Below are 17,533 nucleotides of genomic sequence, written 5' to 3'. Positions count from 1 at the left end.
TAAAAGTAATTATTTCAAAGTCCTCAACTTTTTACATACACAGCTGTGCAAAGTTCCGAATAACAGGAAGGCCATCTCCCATAGTCTCCATTATAAGCAAATAATTCAGATTTTTAAAAATTATTTCCCATTCCTCTGTAAAAATAAAACCGTACCTGTACTTGGACCTAATTAAGATATAATTACCCCTTATTGGGGCAGAACAGCCCTATTGGGTTTATTTAATGGTTAAATGATTCCCTTTTCTCTGTAATAATAAAACAGTACCTGTACTTGATCCCAACTAAGATATAATTACCCCTTATTGGGGGCAGAACAGCCCTATTGGGTTTATTTCATGGTTAAATGATTCCCTTTTCTCTGTAATAATAAAACAGTACCTGTACTTGATCCCAACTAAGATATAATTACCCCTTATTGGGGCAGAACAGCCCTATTGGGTTTATTTCATGGTTAAATGATTCCCTTTTCTCTGTAATAATAAAACAGTACCTGTACTTGATCCCAACTAAGATATAATTACCCCTTATTGGGGGCAGATTCTATAGATTATTAGACAAAAAGGTATGAAGATCCAAATTACGGAAAGACACCTTATCCAGAAAACCCCAGGTCCCCGGAATTCAGAATATGAATAATGGGTTCTGTATCTGTACTACAATAATGGAATAAGAATGATGTTGTGCAAGTTCCATATCTCTCATTTCTGCATTTAGTTCCCATTACACAAACACATTATACAGAGCTCATTGTGCCTTCTGTTCCCCGGACGAGAAGTTCTTATCCAGTTCCGCCAATTCTAAACCATAATCCTTTAAAGCAAATAAAATCCATTAGCGGTTATCTGCCCGGAACAAGAGAAGAGCAAATAGAATGGAAATGGAATAGAGACTGACACTAGATTATAGAATCTCCGGCAGTTTAATAGCAAGTCCATTATGCCCATGGGGGTTGGAGGGGTAGTTGATGTAGTAATCGGGGCAGCTCAGTGCACATAAATGGAATATACAGCGCAGCCGCATTCCCACCACATAGAGAAATCGCTGCTTTCCCTGGTCGTACTCCATATTGGCCATATCCCCGCCCCCGTCAGAAGGATCCTCCCCTCTATGGCGTCTTTTTATCCTTCTGCTTTCCTTGCTCCATTGGAAGCAACATTTTTTGCTTTTTAGCCTTGGGAAAGCATTAGGGGGCCGGGAATGGCACGTAGGGACCGGGGTTTTTGTTCCATGAGATCTTTTCCCCTGCACATTATATGGGAACCTGGGATCTTCGGTGCCGTTCTGCTTGATAAGGTAGGGCAATGCAGTTTGGTATACTTCATCCCATGGGCCTTTCTGGTTTGCCATAATGGCAGCCAGTGGCAAGTACCAGTCCCCCATCCGTATCCCTCTTGGGCCGTGACTCCGGTGGCTATGGTGTGTTGCCCGGCACGCTTCATACTTTTGCGGATGAGAGGTGGAAGTTAGAAGTACTCAGCATTTAGTTAGTGGCCTGAGTCTGGTGATCTCCATTTTCATTTTTTGTTCTACTGTGTGGAGAGATCTTTTGAATGGAACCCGAGTTCGGAGCCAACCACCTCCCTAAAGTCTTTGGGGCCTGACACCCCACTGTCTTTACCCATTGGGCTGCCATGATATGTGCTACAGATGGGCCAGTTTGCCTGATAGTTGTTACATACCTGGGCAGCTTTAGCTGAATGTAACCAGTCCTATATTAGGGTGAAGACACACAGAGCTACTTAGTAGCAGCTACTTTTTCACAGCTACTAAACTCCAGAAAATCCCCTGCCATAGACAATACTGAGAATTGCCTCTGCTAAAACACACGTAGAGACAATTATCCGTAAATGATCAGCATTGTCTGTTTTAGTAGCCAAAACAAGCAGCTGCTGCTAGTAGCTCTGTGTGTCTTCACCCTTATGGTTACTTTCAGTTGCTCTGCCTTAGATTGCAGCAGTCCTGTGTTATGGCTACTTGCTGCTACACTGGGTAATGTGTTAACTCCTTTCAGCTGCCCGCATTGTGTTATGGTTACTAGGGCAGTATTGTGTAGTTACCTAATGCCAGACGAGGCATAGGGCATAAGCAGGGTAATACTATGGCATGTACATTATCTCTTAATCAGGTTACTGGGTATCTCCTCTGCCTTGGGAATAGCTGCACAGCTGGATGTTTATTTCTCTTGGGTTCAGGGGGGTCTCACCCTTGCATTGAATTGGCTGCAGGATTAGGGGTAGAATTCCTATTGTTTCTACTGACTGGTTATTGGGCCCCACAGCAATATTATTGGGCCCCTAAACTTATGCAGTTTGTGTAACTTATGCAAAAACTCACATAACTTCCATATCAAGCAATGACAGCACAGAGCAGGGGCAGGTAGGAGGGAAGGGGTTAAACTTAGGGCAAACCCCACTGACCCCCAATAAACTGAATGACTAATTCACTTGAGTGGGGCCCCAATGTTTCTGATGGCGGCCCTGTAGCCTCTTTTTGAGGCTACAATTTTGTAGCATGTATCTGTGTATGTGCCGATACCCTTGGGGGAGCTACAATGGGGGTCACTTTGGTACCATTGGTGCCTGTAACTATTTCATGTTCAGAACCTCCTCCCATTGGTTATGTTTAGGGCTTTATCCTACAATTTCAGGCTGAATGTGAGTTTGAGATCATTTAGATATGATTAACTTCCCCTTGAAAATGTGTGAAATAGAAAACAATGATGATCGCATTGTTGCTCCCAATGGAAAACTTCTTAATGCGATTTTATATTGAGTGTAATTATGCAATCTTGTCACCAGATGGTGCTGTGTGTCAACTTTTATTGGCTAAACTGATGTCATTATAGTCAGCCTGTGATTAAGGGTTTATCAACCCGAAACGCATCAGGCCTTAGTCTGAGACTGGGTGACTAATGTTTTTATATTGATATAACAAAGTATCACTTTTAATTTTTGGAGCCGGAATGAGACAAGCTTGCCGTTGGTACTAACGGCAAACCAGTACCAGTGACCCCCTAACACTGCCCCACTCCTGCCATTTAATTCAGTTGCCAGTATCAAGATGCAGGAGGCAGGGTTAATATCGGGGGCAGTATTGGCGCAGGAGGCAGGGGCAGTATTGGTGTGCAGGAGGCAGGGGCAGTATCAGGGGGCTGGGGGGCAGGAGGCAGTATTGGGGGGGCTAGAGGCAGTATCAAGATGCAAGGGTAGTATCAGGGGGCAGAAGGCAGTAATGGGGGGCAGGAGGCAGTATTTGGGGGGCTGGAGGCATTATCAAGATGCAGGGGTAGTATCAGGGGGCAGGAGGCAGTATTGGGGGGCAGTATCAAGATGCAGCGGCAGTATGGGGGGGCAGGAGGCAGGGGCAGTATTGGCGCAGGAGGCAGGGGCAGTATCGGGGGCAGTTGCAGTATCAAGATGCAGGGGCAGTATTGGTGGGCAGGAGGCAGGGGCAGTATCGGGGGGGCCAGTGGCAGAGGGGCAGGAGGCAGTATTGGGGGGGCAGGAGCAGTATCGGGGGGCAGGGGCAGTGTTCCTGAATCCTCACTACCCAAATTCCATCTTGCGCTTTACTCCCTGACCCTGACAGAGCTGAGCCCAGACTCCTCCATGTTTGTCGAGCTGATTGCAGGGATACGGGAGGGAAGACAGAAAGGGCAGGAAGGTTTTATTGCTCAATTTCGGAATTTCACAGGACGACATTTATACACACACAACATGGCAACAATATCAAGCGTAGAAATCCAAAAAATAGGAAAGAAGCTTGAGCAGGTTTGCTGCAAAACATTTACTGTGGGCAGTGGTACCAGGACATGTTTTGGGTCAGTACCCTTTATCCAGTGTAACAATATCTCATCTGCACGAAATGAATAAATAACATGTAAACATCTGACCGGAGACAAACAGCAAGGATTTCGCCGAATCCCATTCTGAACCGGAAGCCCCCGGAGAGCAGCTCTTTTGTTTATGTTTGATGCAATTTTGTTAATTTCTCTTAAATATGAATAAATGTCAATTCGATTCAGTTCAGTATTCGGCCAAATCCTTAGCGGAGGTTTCAGCTAAACCCAACAAATGGCTCAGTGCGCCTCGAGGGGAGAAACACCTGGAAATATTTGGGTCCCTTTCTGTAAATGATGGGACGTTGGTAATTATATTTACTTCCCCTCTGTAGCGCTTTGTGGCACAAGGCCCATGTATGGATAAAGGAACAGTAACAATAAAAATCTTTACAACCTAATCCCACTCTGTAACTGCAGATAACTCTCCCACCCATTTACCCACAAATATGTCCCGGAATAGGGCGAGGGGGCGTAGCGCCAGCTTTGTGCCTCACTCTCAGCCCAGAAGCGGGAGCCTATCACGGGGCAGGTTTATAGCGCGGCGACTCCAATCCCAGCAATGTAACTGTGCAATGGCCTCCCCGATAGGAATGTGCCACTAATGGCGCCGGAGAGACACCGACGTGCGCTGCTTTATAGCATTGAATTTGAAGCTGCTGAACTATAAATGTGTGTGACTTCTGCACTGAGAATGTAAAGCTCCGCCCAATCGCCCAATTCAGAGACTTATTCTATTTATTATCTGGTATTTATAAAGTGCTTCCACATCTGCGCAGATATTGTTCCTCATTCCCATCAGTCCCTGCCCCAGTGAGCTTACAATCTAAGGTCTCTATCACATTCCCATCAGTCCCTGCCCCAGTGAGCTTACAATCTAAGGTCTCTATCACATTCCCATCAGTCCCTGCCCCAGTGAGCTTACAATCTAAGGCCCCTATCCCATTCCCATCAGCCCCTGCCCCAGTGAGCTTACAATCTAAGGCCCCTATCACATTCCCATCAGTCCCTGCCCCAGTGAGCTTACAATCTAAGGTCCCTATCCCATTCCCATCAGTCCCTGCCCCAGTGAGCTTACAATCTAAGGTCCCTATCACATTCCCATCAGCCCCTGCCCCAGTGAGCTTACAATCTAAGGTCCCTATCCCATTCCCATCAGTCCCTGCCCCAGTGAGCTTACAATCTAAGGCCCCTATCACATTCCCATCAGTCCCTGCCCCAGTGAGCTTACACTCTAAGGTCCCTATCACATTCCCATCAGTCCCTGCCCCAGTAAGCTTACAGTCTAAGGTCCCTATCCCATTCCCATCAGCCCCTGCCCCAGTGAGCTTACAATCTAAGGTCCCTATCCCATTCCCATCAGTCCCTGCCCCAGTGAGCTTACAATCTAAGGTCCCTATCCCATTCCCATCAGTCCCTGCCCCAGTGAGCTGACAATCTAAGGTCCCTATCACATTCCCATCAGCCCCTGCCCCAGTGAGCTGACAATCTAAGGTCCCTATCACATTCCCATCAGTCCCTGCCCCAGTGAGCTTACAATCTAAGGTCCCTATCACATTCCCATCAGTCCCTGCCCCAGTGAGCTTACAATCTAAGGTCCCTATCACATTCCCATCAGTCCCTGCCCCAGTGAGCTTACAATCTAAGGTCCCTATCACATTCACACAATCTAGGGGCAGTTTTATACCATTTAGATTGTAAGCTCTACGGGGCAGGGACCTCCTTCCTACTGTGTCTCATACCCCATTGCACTTACTCCCTGTGTATTTATACTTATTTATTGTATTTATTATAACACTTGTCCTCCCTGTGTGTAATTCTGTAAGATTGAACAGCGCTGCGTACCCTTGTGGCGCTTTATAAATAAAGTTATACATACATACAATTAACCTGCCAGTAAGTTTTTTTTGGGGGGGGGGGGGAATTCAGGGTACATGGGGGGGGATTCAGGGTACATGGGGGGGGGAATTCAGGGTACATGGGGGGGGGGGAATTCAGGGTACATGGGGAGAAGAAACAAACTCCTAGCAGAAGACAAGTGCTACCCACTAGGCCACCCTGTTGCCCCAGGATTATGTTGTATAAACATTAATGTTACTGTTCCTTTAATGTTGCAGGAACACAATAGACTTTATATAAAAGGCAGAACACAGTTATATTATTATTATTCTCACATTCCTAAAGCTCTAACACATTTCACAGCTTTCCAAACACTTCTACCCGCCTGCAGGCAGAAGCAATGCCCATTATAGCGAGTACGGCTTTAGCTGCCACAGTTCTTCCTACAATAGGGTACTGGCTCCCTGAAATAAAATGGCCTCTATCTGTGAAGTTTTCAGTGCAAAAGAGAAAGCCCCGCCCCTGGCACCCTGCAGAACACAGAGAAGCAGATCTGCAGGCAGGATTGCATTGGTTTTGTTACCAAAGGTAAATCTGCTACTTGGGGGTAACCCCCAGTGTCACCGTCGTCATGTTCCCTATGTCCCAGTTCATATAATGAGGAAAAGGAGCAGAATCCTTTGCACAACAACAATTACCTCTTCTCTCCTGCCCGAGACCCAATAGGCTGCTTTTATCTCTTGGGTGATGCGCGGCTGTGGGCTGAGTGTCTGTCTGGGCTTCAGTGGGACCTTCAGATCTCACTCCGGGTGGAACTGATTGGATGATCCCATAAGTAGAAGTCAATGAAGTTTCTGAGCGGGTGAAATCCAGCCTTAGGGCCCCAGCCCTGCTATAGCTTATAGTCATCATAGATGTAACTTCCTGATAGGTTTTGATATGTTATTTGATAATTTCATTCATTTTCTCTGTTTCTTGGGAGGTTTCAGTGTCAGTCCAACAGCCCTATAAGGAGGGAGGGACAGATATTAATCATTCTGTGACACAGAAGAGTCATTTGTACCATATACACTGTGGGGCATACTTATTATAGTGTGTTGCCCATAGCAACCAATCAGCAATTCAATCAGAATGGTCAGCTACAAGTTAGAAAACAAAAGCAAAGATCTGATAGGTTGCTATGGGCAACATGACCGGTGATGTTAGCGTAAACACTATAATAAATATGCCCCTGTATGTACAGAAGACACGGGGAAGGAACATCGGTAGGGTACCCACCTGGTACTTTTGGTGCCTTTTCCTTCGCCAGACAATAACCAAGAAGAGGCAGATAATTATGGCAGTCAGAACAATTATACCTGCAACCACTGCCATAACGGGCGGATCTTCCCTTTCAATAGGGTCGTCACCTGCAGTGAAAATAACAACCATACAGTTAGTGGTGGGGCTACAGCAACATCATGAATATGGCTATAATAAGGGGTAGGGCACACTTGGTAGGGGTAGGGCACACTTGGTAGGGGTAGGGCACACTTGGTAGGGGTAGGGCACACTTGGTAGGGGTAGGGCATACTTGGTAGGGGTAGGGCACACTTGGTAGGGGTAGGGAACACTTGGTAGGGGTAGGGCACACTTGGTAGGGGTAGGGCACACTTGGTAGGGGTAGGGCACACTTGGTAGGGGTAGGGAACACTTGGTAGGGGTAGGGCACACTTGGTAGGGGTAGGGCACACTTGGTAGGGGTAGGGAACACTTGGTAGGGGTAGGGAACACTTGGTAGGGGTAGGGCATACTTGGTAGGGGTAGGGAACACTTGGTAGGGGTAGGGCATACTTGGTAGGGGTAGGGCACACTTGGTAGGGGTAGGGCACACTTGGTAGGGGTAGGGCACACTTGGTAGGGGTAGGGAACACTTGGTAGGGGTAGGGCACACTTGGTAGGGGTAGGGCACACTTGGTAGGGGTAGGGCACACTTGCTAGGGGTAGGGAACACTTGGTAGGGGTAGGGAACACTTGGTAGGGGTAGGGCATACTTGGTAGGGGTAGGGAACACTTGGTAGGGGTAGGGAACACTTGGTAGGGGTAGGGCACACTTGGTAGGGGTAGGGCACACTTGGTAGGGGTAGGGAACACTTGGTAGGGGTAGGGCATACTTGGTAGGGGTAGGGCACACTTGGTAGGGGTAGGGAACACTTGGTAGGGGTAGGGCATACTTGGTAGGGGTAGGGCACACTTGGTAGGGGTAGGGCACACTTGGTAGGGGTAGGGCACACTTGGTAGGGGTAGGGCACACTTGGTAGGGGTAGGGAACACTTGGTAGGGGTAGGGCATACTTGGTAGGGGTAGGGAACACTTGGTAGGGGTAGGGGCATACTTGGTAGGGGTAGGGCACACTTGGTAGGGGTAGGGAACACTTGGTAGGGGTAGGGCATACTTGGTAGGGGTAGGGCACACTTGGTAGGGGTAGGGAACACTTGGTAGGGGTAGGGAACACTTGGTAGGGGTAGGGCATACTTGGTAGGGGTAGGGCACACTTGGTAGGGGTAGGGCACACTTGGTAGGGGTAGGGAACACTTGGTAGGGGTAGGGAACACTTGGTAGGGGTAGGGCATACTTGGTAGGGGTAGGGAACACTTGGTAGGGGTAGGGCATACTTGGTAGGGGTAGGGCACACTTGGTAGGGGTAGGGAACACTTGGTAGGGGTAGGGCATACTTGGTAGGGGTAGGGCACACTTGGTAGGGGTAGGGCACACTTGGTAGGGGTAGGGCACACTTGGTAGGGGTAGGGCACACTTGGTAGGGGTAGGGCACACTTGGTAGGGGTAGGGAACACTTGGTAGGGGTAGGGCATACTTGGTAGGGGTAGGGCACACTTGGTAGGGGTAGGGAACACTTGGTAGGGGTAGGGCATACTTGGTAGGGGTAGGGCACACTTGGTAGGGGTAGGGCACACTTGGTAGGGGTAGGGCATACTTGGTAGGGGTAGGGAACACTTGGTAGGGGTAGGGCATACTTGGTAGGGGTAGGGAACACTTGGTAGGGGTAGGGAACACTTGGTAGGGGTAGGGCACACTTGGTAGGGGTAGGGCACACTTGGTAGGGGTAGGGCACACTTGGTAGGGGTAGGGAACACTTGGTAGGGGTAGGGAACACTTGGTAGGGGTAGGGCACACTTGGTAGGGGTAGGGCACACTTGGTAGGGGTAGGGAACACTTGGTAGGGGTAGGGCATACTTGGTAGGGGTAGGGAACACTTGGTAGGGGTAGGGCATACTTGGTAGGGGTAGGGAACACTTGGTAGGGGTAGGGAACACTTGGTAGGGGTAGGGCACACTTGGTAGGGGTAGGGCACACTTGGTAGGGGTAGGGAACACTTGGTAGGGGTAGGGCACACTTGGTAGGGGTAGGGAACACTTGGTAGGGGTAGGGAACACTTGGTAGGGGTAGGGCACACTTGGTAGGGGTAGGGAACACTTGGTAGGGGTAGGGAACACTTGGTAGGGGTAGGGCACACTTGGTAGGGGTAGGGCACACTTGGTAGGGGTAGGGAACACTTGGTAGGGGTAGGGCATACTTGGTAGGGGTAGGGAACACTTGGTAGGGGTAGGGAACACTTGGTAGGGGTAGGGAACACTTGGTAGGGGTAGGGCACACTTGGTAGGGGTAGGGCACACTTGGTAGGGGTAGGGCATACTTGGTAGGGGTAGGGCACACTTGGTAGGGGTAGGGCACACTTGGTAGGGGTAGGGCACACTTGGTATTTGATTAAGGGAGACCACAGACAGTCTAATGTTCCTTCTGTGTCTGAGCGGGTTTGGGCTGACCTTGGTACATCACCTGCGGGTTGTGGGGTGGGTTTGGGCCGCTTGCTCTCCCCACCTACAACCTTACACTGCCGGCTTCCTCTTCCGGCTTCTCTATTTATAGGCGCGCATCTGGAAGCCCCGCCCCTTTTGTGGCATCATTGCGGGGCAGGTCGGGCGCGGGTCTACGCTCTTGGTGCTCCCCTGGGCAGGGCCGTATTAGGCACCGGCCCTTAATACCCCTCCCTTCACGACTGCAGAAGTGACTTCACGTGTGGGTGATGTCACTTCCTTATGAGTGATGTCACACTCTGGTGCTGGATTTCAGCAGAAACTTTCCACCTAGGGCTGGGGAGGATTTGTTTTTTTTAAAGAAAAATTATTATATAGGCACCGAGAGCTGCACCCCAAAAGCTGCCTTGCCTAGGCACTGGCCCTCAGCTGCCTATATATATATATATAAATATGGCCCTGCCCCTCGGACCACCAGCACCTATTGTTTTTATTAGAAATAGGTGATGGGTGGTCAAGGGAGTGTTGGGTGTTTCCTTCTGAGAACACAGTAGCAGTCAGAATACCTAGAGTAACCAATAAGCTGTTTGCTTTTAAACAGGTGACCAGTAAGTTCTACCTGCTGATTGGTAACTGCTCCTGGGCAATCTTAGTATCTATTATTACATAACAAGTGTGCCATAGGCCTTACAGATAAGGAGGAGTTCATTATAGTGGGAATAGCAACTACATTCTCCTTCAGGGAGATGGGATTGGTTTTAGTCAAAACAATTTATAGAGGAAAATTATATATAATAAATTATATATTTGTTCCATTTAGAAGCCGTCACCGTTACTTACGTGGATCCTCGATGGCCTTGGAGAGGACAATGTCGCTGGCGAGAGCGGGGTGATGTACAACACAAGTGATGTTGATCCGTTCCCTCCTCCCCGAGGGGCTGTGGGTGAAGTTGCTGATGACGGTGACTGTCTGGTCGGGGTGAGTGATGCTGTAGTCCTGGGGGTTCTGCTCTGGGGTCCCCGTCAGGTTCCAGGAGATTGTGGGGGCAGGTGTCCCCGTCGCTGAGCAGCTGATAACATGATGTTCCTCGGATCTGTTCACATCCAGATGGGGGTCTGAGATCCTGGCTTCTATAAGGACAACACAAAGATCATATTATTAACACCCTGAAAGCCCACACTGTCCCATATCTGAGCACCGCAGAACCCACAAAGCACCCCAGCTGTGCCGACGAGCCCACCCAGGGCCACTTTCAAACATTTTCCTCCAAATCCAAAACCAGTTCCCATAGTTCAGACCCATGATGCAGACATTTCACCTAAGTAATGTAAAAGTCGGCTGCTCAAGAGATCTGTCCCTTTCTGTGCCCAGGCTGGTATGTTTCCCTATTGCCCTGGGAAGCTGTCATGGTTCCTTGATGGGCAAATAGACAGTGACTGAACCTGCCCCCTAACTTTATACCCCTGACTGTAACTCATTCTATTTGTTTGCTTTTTTTACATTAAACAGCAGCCCATGCCATTGCCCCTGATCATTGGCCTGAGCACTGCCCCCAATCATTGGCCTGGGCACTGCCCCCCGATCATTGGCCTGGGCACTGCCCCCGATCATTGGCCTGGGCACTGCCCCCGATCATTGGCCTGGGCACTGCCCCCGATCATTGGCCTGGGCACTGCCCCCCGATCATTGGCCTGGGCACTGCCCCCCGATCATTAGCCTGGGCACTGCCCCCGATCATTGGCCTGGGCACGAGAACCTTGCACTCAGCGCGGCTGCTGAATATATTAGAGAGGTTTTTAAAAGAAAATCATGAATGAAGTAAATAGGTGACTTTTTTTAAAGCTCAATTATTCACGTTTAAGTGGCGGAAAACACAATGCCACTAAATTGTTTCTAACCTTTTATGTTGCCTTTAAAGCTACATTAACTCATGTGCGCCCCAGTGCTTTTAGTGCAGGGTACCAACTGGGAGCAATTTGGGTACCATGGCAGTAACCATGGCAACTAGACCCTTGTGGCATATATATACATAGCACACACACATATGCACAGACAGTTGCTCTCTCTATAACGAAAATGTAACTGAATTTTTTTTTTTTTTTTTTACTAGAAACCCCCAAAATTCAACAGAAAATAACCACGGTTTTTCCTAGAACATGAAAAACACAAGAGCCGAAATCCCAGAAAGACTTTTGGGGAAATTCCCACTACAGTTCCCTATGGGCAGTTCCCTTGTAACGACACTGCCGCAATCCGTTCCGCTTGCTGCCACTAGGTGGCGCCCAAGGAACTTCACAATGCAATCATGTGAATTTGTGCTGAAACCTGGTATCATACGATCAGTTACTCAGTATCAGTAAGAGTATGAGTATCAGTGAGAGTAAGGGGTATATTTATCATGCTGTGTAAAAAGTGGAGTGAAGCATTACTGGTGATGTTGCCCAGGGTAACCAATCAGCAATTAGATTTCAATAGTTAGAAAATTAAAGCAAAGCATCTGATTGGCTGCTATCAGCAACACCACCTGTAATGTTTTACTCCACTTTTTACACAGCATGATAAATATACCCCTAAGAGTATGAGTATGAGTAAGAGCCCGTCACTCACCCGTCACATCCAAGCAGACGCTGCCCATACTGGCCCCCTGGGGGTACACATTGAATATGCACTGGAAACAGCCCCGATCCCCCGGGGTCACCGACCCGATGGTGATGGCAGAAAGATCTTGCGTTGCTCCTGCGAGTCGGACCTCCCGGTGGGAATAGGCGCCCAGGAACCTCTGCCCGTAGCTCCGGCTGGAGGTGGCGATGGTACCGGCAAAGTCCCCCGACTGTTTGCTCCAGGTCACCTGCAGGACGTCGGGTTCAGCGCTATGGAGTTTGCACTGCATGGTTACACTGCCCCCTACTGGCGCTGTTCTCTTATCCACCGAGCAGAGGACTAGGCTGGCAGCTGTGGGGGGGAAAGGGAAATATTAGTGGGGAATAAAACATCATCTGTGTACTACAACTCCCACAATCCTTTGCCAGGACACAAGGAAATCATTTCTGCACACCTGCTGCTGAACTACAGTGTTTCATTCTGGCTGAGCATGCTGGGAGATTGGATTTTTCCAGGGACAGTCCCTGCTTGTCTGGGAGCTTTGCTGACCAACTGCACAGAAGTAATTTGAAGGTCTAATTGGCAGAAATCAATATAGGGGCTTGTGTATGACCGTTGCAGTCGCACTATTGACGCCATTCATTAAAGGTATTTGCGCCTAAACCCACCCCCTGTGCTCTCATTGCGTCTGTTCAGATTAATGGCACAGAATGCACACTGGGGAACCTGCTGCGAATGAGCCCTAGAAATCCAGCGTTCCCTCTGCAGCGCAATTGCATACAATTCGTCAAAATACATAAGCGAAATTGCCCTCGGAGTAAGGGGCGCGATTACACTGGAATAGTAATGAGCAATGTGTCCAATTCGCAAAACGGCAAAAAAATGTTGTGCGTCAAAAAACAATTTGCGCACATCAAAAAAATGGCACAACAATTTTTTTGAACGCATGTTTTTTTTTGTCTCGCCCGTTTCACGAAATAATCCGCCAGTGGCGAAATGCGGAAATTTGCTGCAGATCCATGCCTCGCAAAAAATGACGCTCATCATACACTGGAATTATGGAGAAATAGTGCGGAACATTGTGGTTAGAAAAAAAAGGACCAATTGCATGGCTGCGCTTTGCAGACTGCAGTTACGGTTGCAATAAGCCCCAGAGCGCAGCAGAAGTCTCCTCCAGGTTAGTTCACATTAGTTACATTTACTAAGGAAACGGAACATTTATCATTAATGGATATTGATTGGTTGTTGGATGCTGATCCCCCCATAACCGTGCCGGGAGCGGCTGCGCCATACAGTGAGACATATCTGGTTATTAAATAACGAGTAACTGATTTATTCCCATAAATAAATACAGTGAGTAAAGGGCTGGTCTATGAGCTTCTCAGTGTAGAACCAGGTCCAGACTGGGATTCAAAACAGACCCAGGCATTGACAGTCCCAAACTGCCCCCCAGCCCAATAAATAGTGACTGTCTGTGGCACCTTACAGCCCCCCTGGCATTCCCAGTACCCAGAGGCACAAACAGCCCCCCCAGCCCAATAAATAGTGACTGTCTGTGGCACCTTACAGCCCCCCCTGGCATTCCCAGTACCCAGAGGTACAAACAGCCCCCCCCCCCAGCCCAATAAATAGTGACTGTCTGTGGCACCTTACAGCCCCCCCTGGCATTCCCAGTACCCAGAGGTACAAACAGCCCCCCCCCCCAGCCCAATAAATAGTGACTGTCTGTGGCACCTTACAGCCCCCCTGGCATTCCCAGTACCCAGAGGCACAAACAGCCCCCCCCCAGCCCAATAAATAGTGACTGTCTGTGGCACCTTACAGCCCCCCTGGCATTCCCAGTACCCAGAGGCACAAACAGCCCCCCCCCAGCCCAATAAATAGTGACTGTCTGTGGCACCTTACAGCCCCCCTGGCATTCCCAGTACCCAGAGGCACAAACAGCCCCCCCAGCCCAATAAATAGTGACTGTCTGTGGCACCTTACAGCCCCCCTGGCATTCCCAGTACCCAGAGGCACAAACAGCCCCCCCCCAGCCCAATAAGTAGTGACTGTCTGTGGCACCTTACAGCCCCCCTGGCATTCCCAGTACCCAGAGGCACAAACAGCCCCCCCAGCCCAATAAATAGTGACTGTCTGTGGCACCTTACAGCCCCCCTGGCATTCCCAGTACCCAGGGGCACAAACAGCCCCCCCAGCCCAATAAATAGTGACTGGGCACCTTACAGCCCCCCTGGCATTCCCAGTACCCAGAGGCACAAACAGCCCCCAGCCCAATAAATAGTGACTGTCTGTGGCACCTTACAGCCCCCCTGGCATTCCCAGTACCCAGGGGCACAAACAGCCCCCCCAGCCCAATAAATAGTGACTGTGGCACCTTACAGCCCCCCTGGCATTCCCAGTACCCAGGGGCACAAACAGCCCCCCCAGCCCAATAAATAGTGACTGTGGCACCTTACAGCCCCCCTGGCATTCCCAGTACCCAGAGGCACAAACAGCCCCCAGCCCAATAAATAGTGACTGTCTGTGGCACCTTACAGCCCCCCTAGCATTCCCAGTACCCAGAGGCACAAACAGCCCACAGCCCAATAAATAGTGACTGTCTGTGGCATCTTACAGCCCCCCTGGCATTCCCAGTACCCAGAGGCACAAACAGCCCCCAGCCCAATAAATAGTGACTGTCTGTGGCACCTTACAGCCCCCCTGGCATTCCCAGTACCCAGGGGCACAAACAGCCCCCCCAGCCCAATAAATAGTGACTGTGGCACCTTACAGCCCCCCTGGCATTCCCAGTACCCAGAGGCACAAACAGCCCCCAGCCCAATAAATAGTGACTGTCTGTGGCACCTTACAGCCCCCCTGGCATTCCCAGTACCCAGGGGCACAAACAGCCCCCCCAGCCCAATAAATAGTGACTGTGGCACCTTACAGCCCCCCTGGCATTCCCAGTACCCAGAGGCACAAACAGCCCCCAGCCCAATAAATAGTGACTGTCTGTGGCACCTTACAGCCCCCCTAGCATTCCCAGTACCCAGAGGCACAAACAGCCCACAGCCCAATAAATAGTGACTGTCTGTGGCATCTTACAGCCCCCCTGGCATTCCCAGTACCCAGAGGCACAAACAGCCCCCAGCCCAATAAATAGTGACTGTCTGTGGCACCTTACAGCCCCCCTGGTATTCCCAGTACCCAGAGGCACAAACAGCCCCCCCAGCCCAATAAATAGTGACTGTCTGTGGCACCTTACAGCCCCCCCCTGGCATTCCCAGTACCCAGAGGCACAAACAGCCCCCCCAGCCCAATAAATAGTGACTGTCTGTGGCCCCCCAGCATTTGCCAGATCCCCCAGATTGCCAGTCCTGCCCTGTATAAATCAGTTTATGGGTAGAGGGGTATAACTTACCTGTGCGGGTCCAGCTGAGAGAGCCCAGCAGGCAGAGACCCAGTAGGTACATGTCGGTACCGGGCGGCAGTGAATAATGGCAGCTGGGAGTATCGTGCCTGAGAGACTCACACTCTGGCACTGGTGTTGCCGTTGCTCTGAGATACTGTATTTATACTTCCTGTATAGGCGGAGACTGAGGCAGAGGCAGTGGGGATTTTTGCTTATGTGATGGGCATGAAGTTTGGGGCATATTTAGGTCTGTGTCTGTAAATTGCTACCTAGCCTATAAGTAAGTACCAGTTACGTTGCAGGTTTAACCCTTGCAGCTTCCTACAAACATCTCCCAGTAGTGTAGGGCCAATGCCATATTCACTATATTCTATTCAGTTTAATGACAAAGAAACCAGTGGGCAAATGTCACTGATCTGATTTGTAAATCTGTCACAGAATTCAGAATAACTGTACCCAATACAGGCGATAATGGCTGCATAGGAGCTGGCCAGCTTATGGCTTTTTGTTATGTCATTAATTAGGGAAATAGACCATGGGAGATTAATTAGCGACAACACAATCAATAAGAGGAGACATTTTGCATATGCGCAAACCCACAGAAATGAGATCTCAATTCACTGACCATATTAACACATCATATGGATAAATGAAGGGGACCTGTCACCCAGACATAAAAAGCTGTATAATAAAAGTCCTTTTCAAAATAATTTTTTTATTAACACATCCATACCCATTATAAAAGCATTTTAAAATCCCAGCTGTCAATCATATATTGCCTGCCCCGCCTCTATGCCTTAGGCATAGGGGCGGGGCAGACAGTTACTTTCACTTTCAATTCAGAACTTCTTAGATGTTGCTGCCCTCCTCCCATTCCCCCTCCCTCCTCACCATCTAATTGTGTAACCAATGCATAGGCATGGGCATCAGCTCCCCCCATACTGGCACAGAAACAAGATTTCGGCAGGATGCAATGCCTGCTTTGATAACAGTGCCACAAAATGGCCCCTGCCTGCTTGCTGCAATTGTGAATTCCAAGGCTGAAGAAAATAAGATTACAATAATTTATATAGTGTAAGTAAAGTTTATCTTGCTTGCCAAACACAATAGAAAACAATTTGAAATTATTTCTTAAGGTGACAGGTCCGCTTTAAAAACAAATTTATCAGCTCCGAGTTTAATCATTTAAGTTCTTTGGTCAGTTAAGATATTTTTAATTTCAGAGCACGAAAAAGAAAGGGTGGAAAAAAGGGAGCACAACGGGCAGTATTAATGATTTTTTCGTATTGAGTCCTTTGCGAAAAAGTCGCAAAATACCGATCATTACGAAAAAAACGCATTCGGATGCTTTTCAGACGTTCGTGGATTAGTAAATGTGCACCGCTCCTGATAGTAAACCCAAAATAGTCCCCACCAGCCAATGATAGTCCCTGATGAAGTCACATTGGCAGTGTCGAAACGCATTGGGCGTGGGTGGTTGTCAGAGCAGGGCACCTTAGTTGGAATATGGGAATAGAGCAGGCGGCTCATGATAGCCGCAGTTAGATGCCAGAGACTGGGTCTTGTGGAGTGGGGTGGCGGGTGAAGGGGTGTGCGTTGGTGGGGACTATTTTGGGTTTACTATCAGGAGCGGTGCAGAGAGACTGGGAGACGAGCGCCGAATCAAAAGATGGGCGTGTCGTTTCAGTGATGCGGCTACACTAATTGCTATACTGCACCGCTTCAAGCTCCTTTGCTCTCTCGCCCCGCCGGTCCCTACCTCTTCCTTCTCCTCGGCTGACTGAACACTGTGCGGCGTATACTTTCTATTTATGGGGACCGTTTCCGTATACGTTACATAATGTGAGCGGTGATGGTCGCCTTGACTAACAGATGTACTTGTAGGGACCCATAGGGTTAAGCTCCCTATGGCTTTACTTCCCTATCTTTCCTTATCTGTACTGTTATAGGGCAGAGCCCTCTACACTCAGGTTACAGTTTCTTAAGCTATCCCTTACAGGTTTAGCTCATTTGACCACTCCCCTTGGCAGACTATATAGTGTC

At 49.1% G+C, this 17,533-nt stretch overlaps 1 protein-coding gene across 1 annotated transcript; it reads right to left on the bottom strand.

Annotated features, from left to right (window-relative positions):
• Positions 1-5,809: 5,809 nt before the first annotated feature.
• Positions 5,810-15,601, bottom strand: LOC105946696 (OX-2 membrane glycoprotein). The gene is made up of 5 exons (XM_031896463.1): positions 15,500-15,601; positions 12,103-12,447; positions 10,335-10,625; positions 6,958-7,088; positions 5,810-6,684 (listed from the first exon to the last, which is right to left on the bottom strand). Exons 1-5 carry the CDS (start codon positions 15,549-15,551, stop codon positions 6,622-6,624), a joined length of 882 nt encoding a protein of 293 aa, XP_031752323.1. The 5' UTR covers positions 15,552-15,601; the 3' UTR covers positions 5,810-6,621.
• Between the last annotated feature and the right edge of the window lie 1,932 nt (positions 15,602-17,533).

Source organism: Xenopus tropicalis, chromosome 2, assembly GCF_000004195.4.
Source record: "Xenopus tropicalis strain Nigerian chromosome 2, UCB_Xtro_10.0, whole genome shotgun sequence".
Classification (NCBI taxonomy): Eukaryota; Metazoa; Chordata; class Amphibia; order Anura; family Pipidae; genus Xenopus; species Xenopus tropicalis.
Note: the sequence above shows the minus strand (reverse complement) of the source record. Positions and strands in the feature narration are given on the sequence as shown.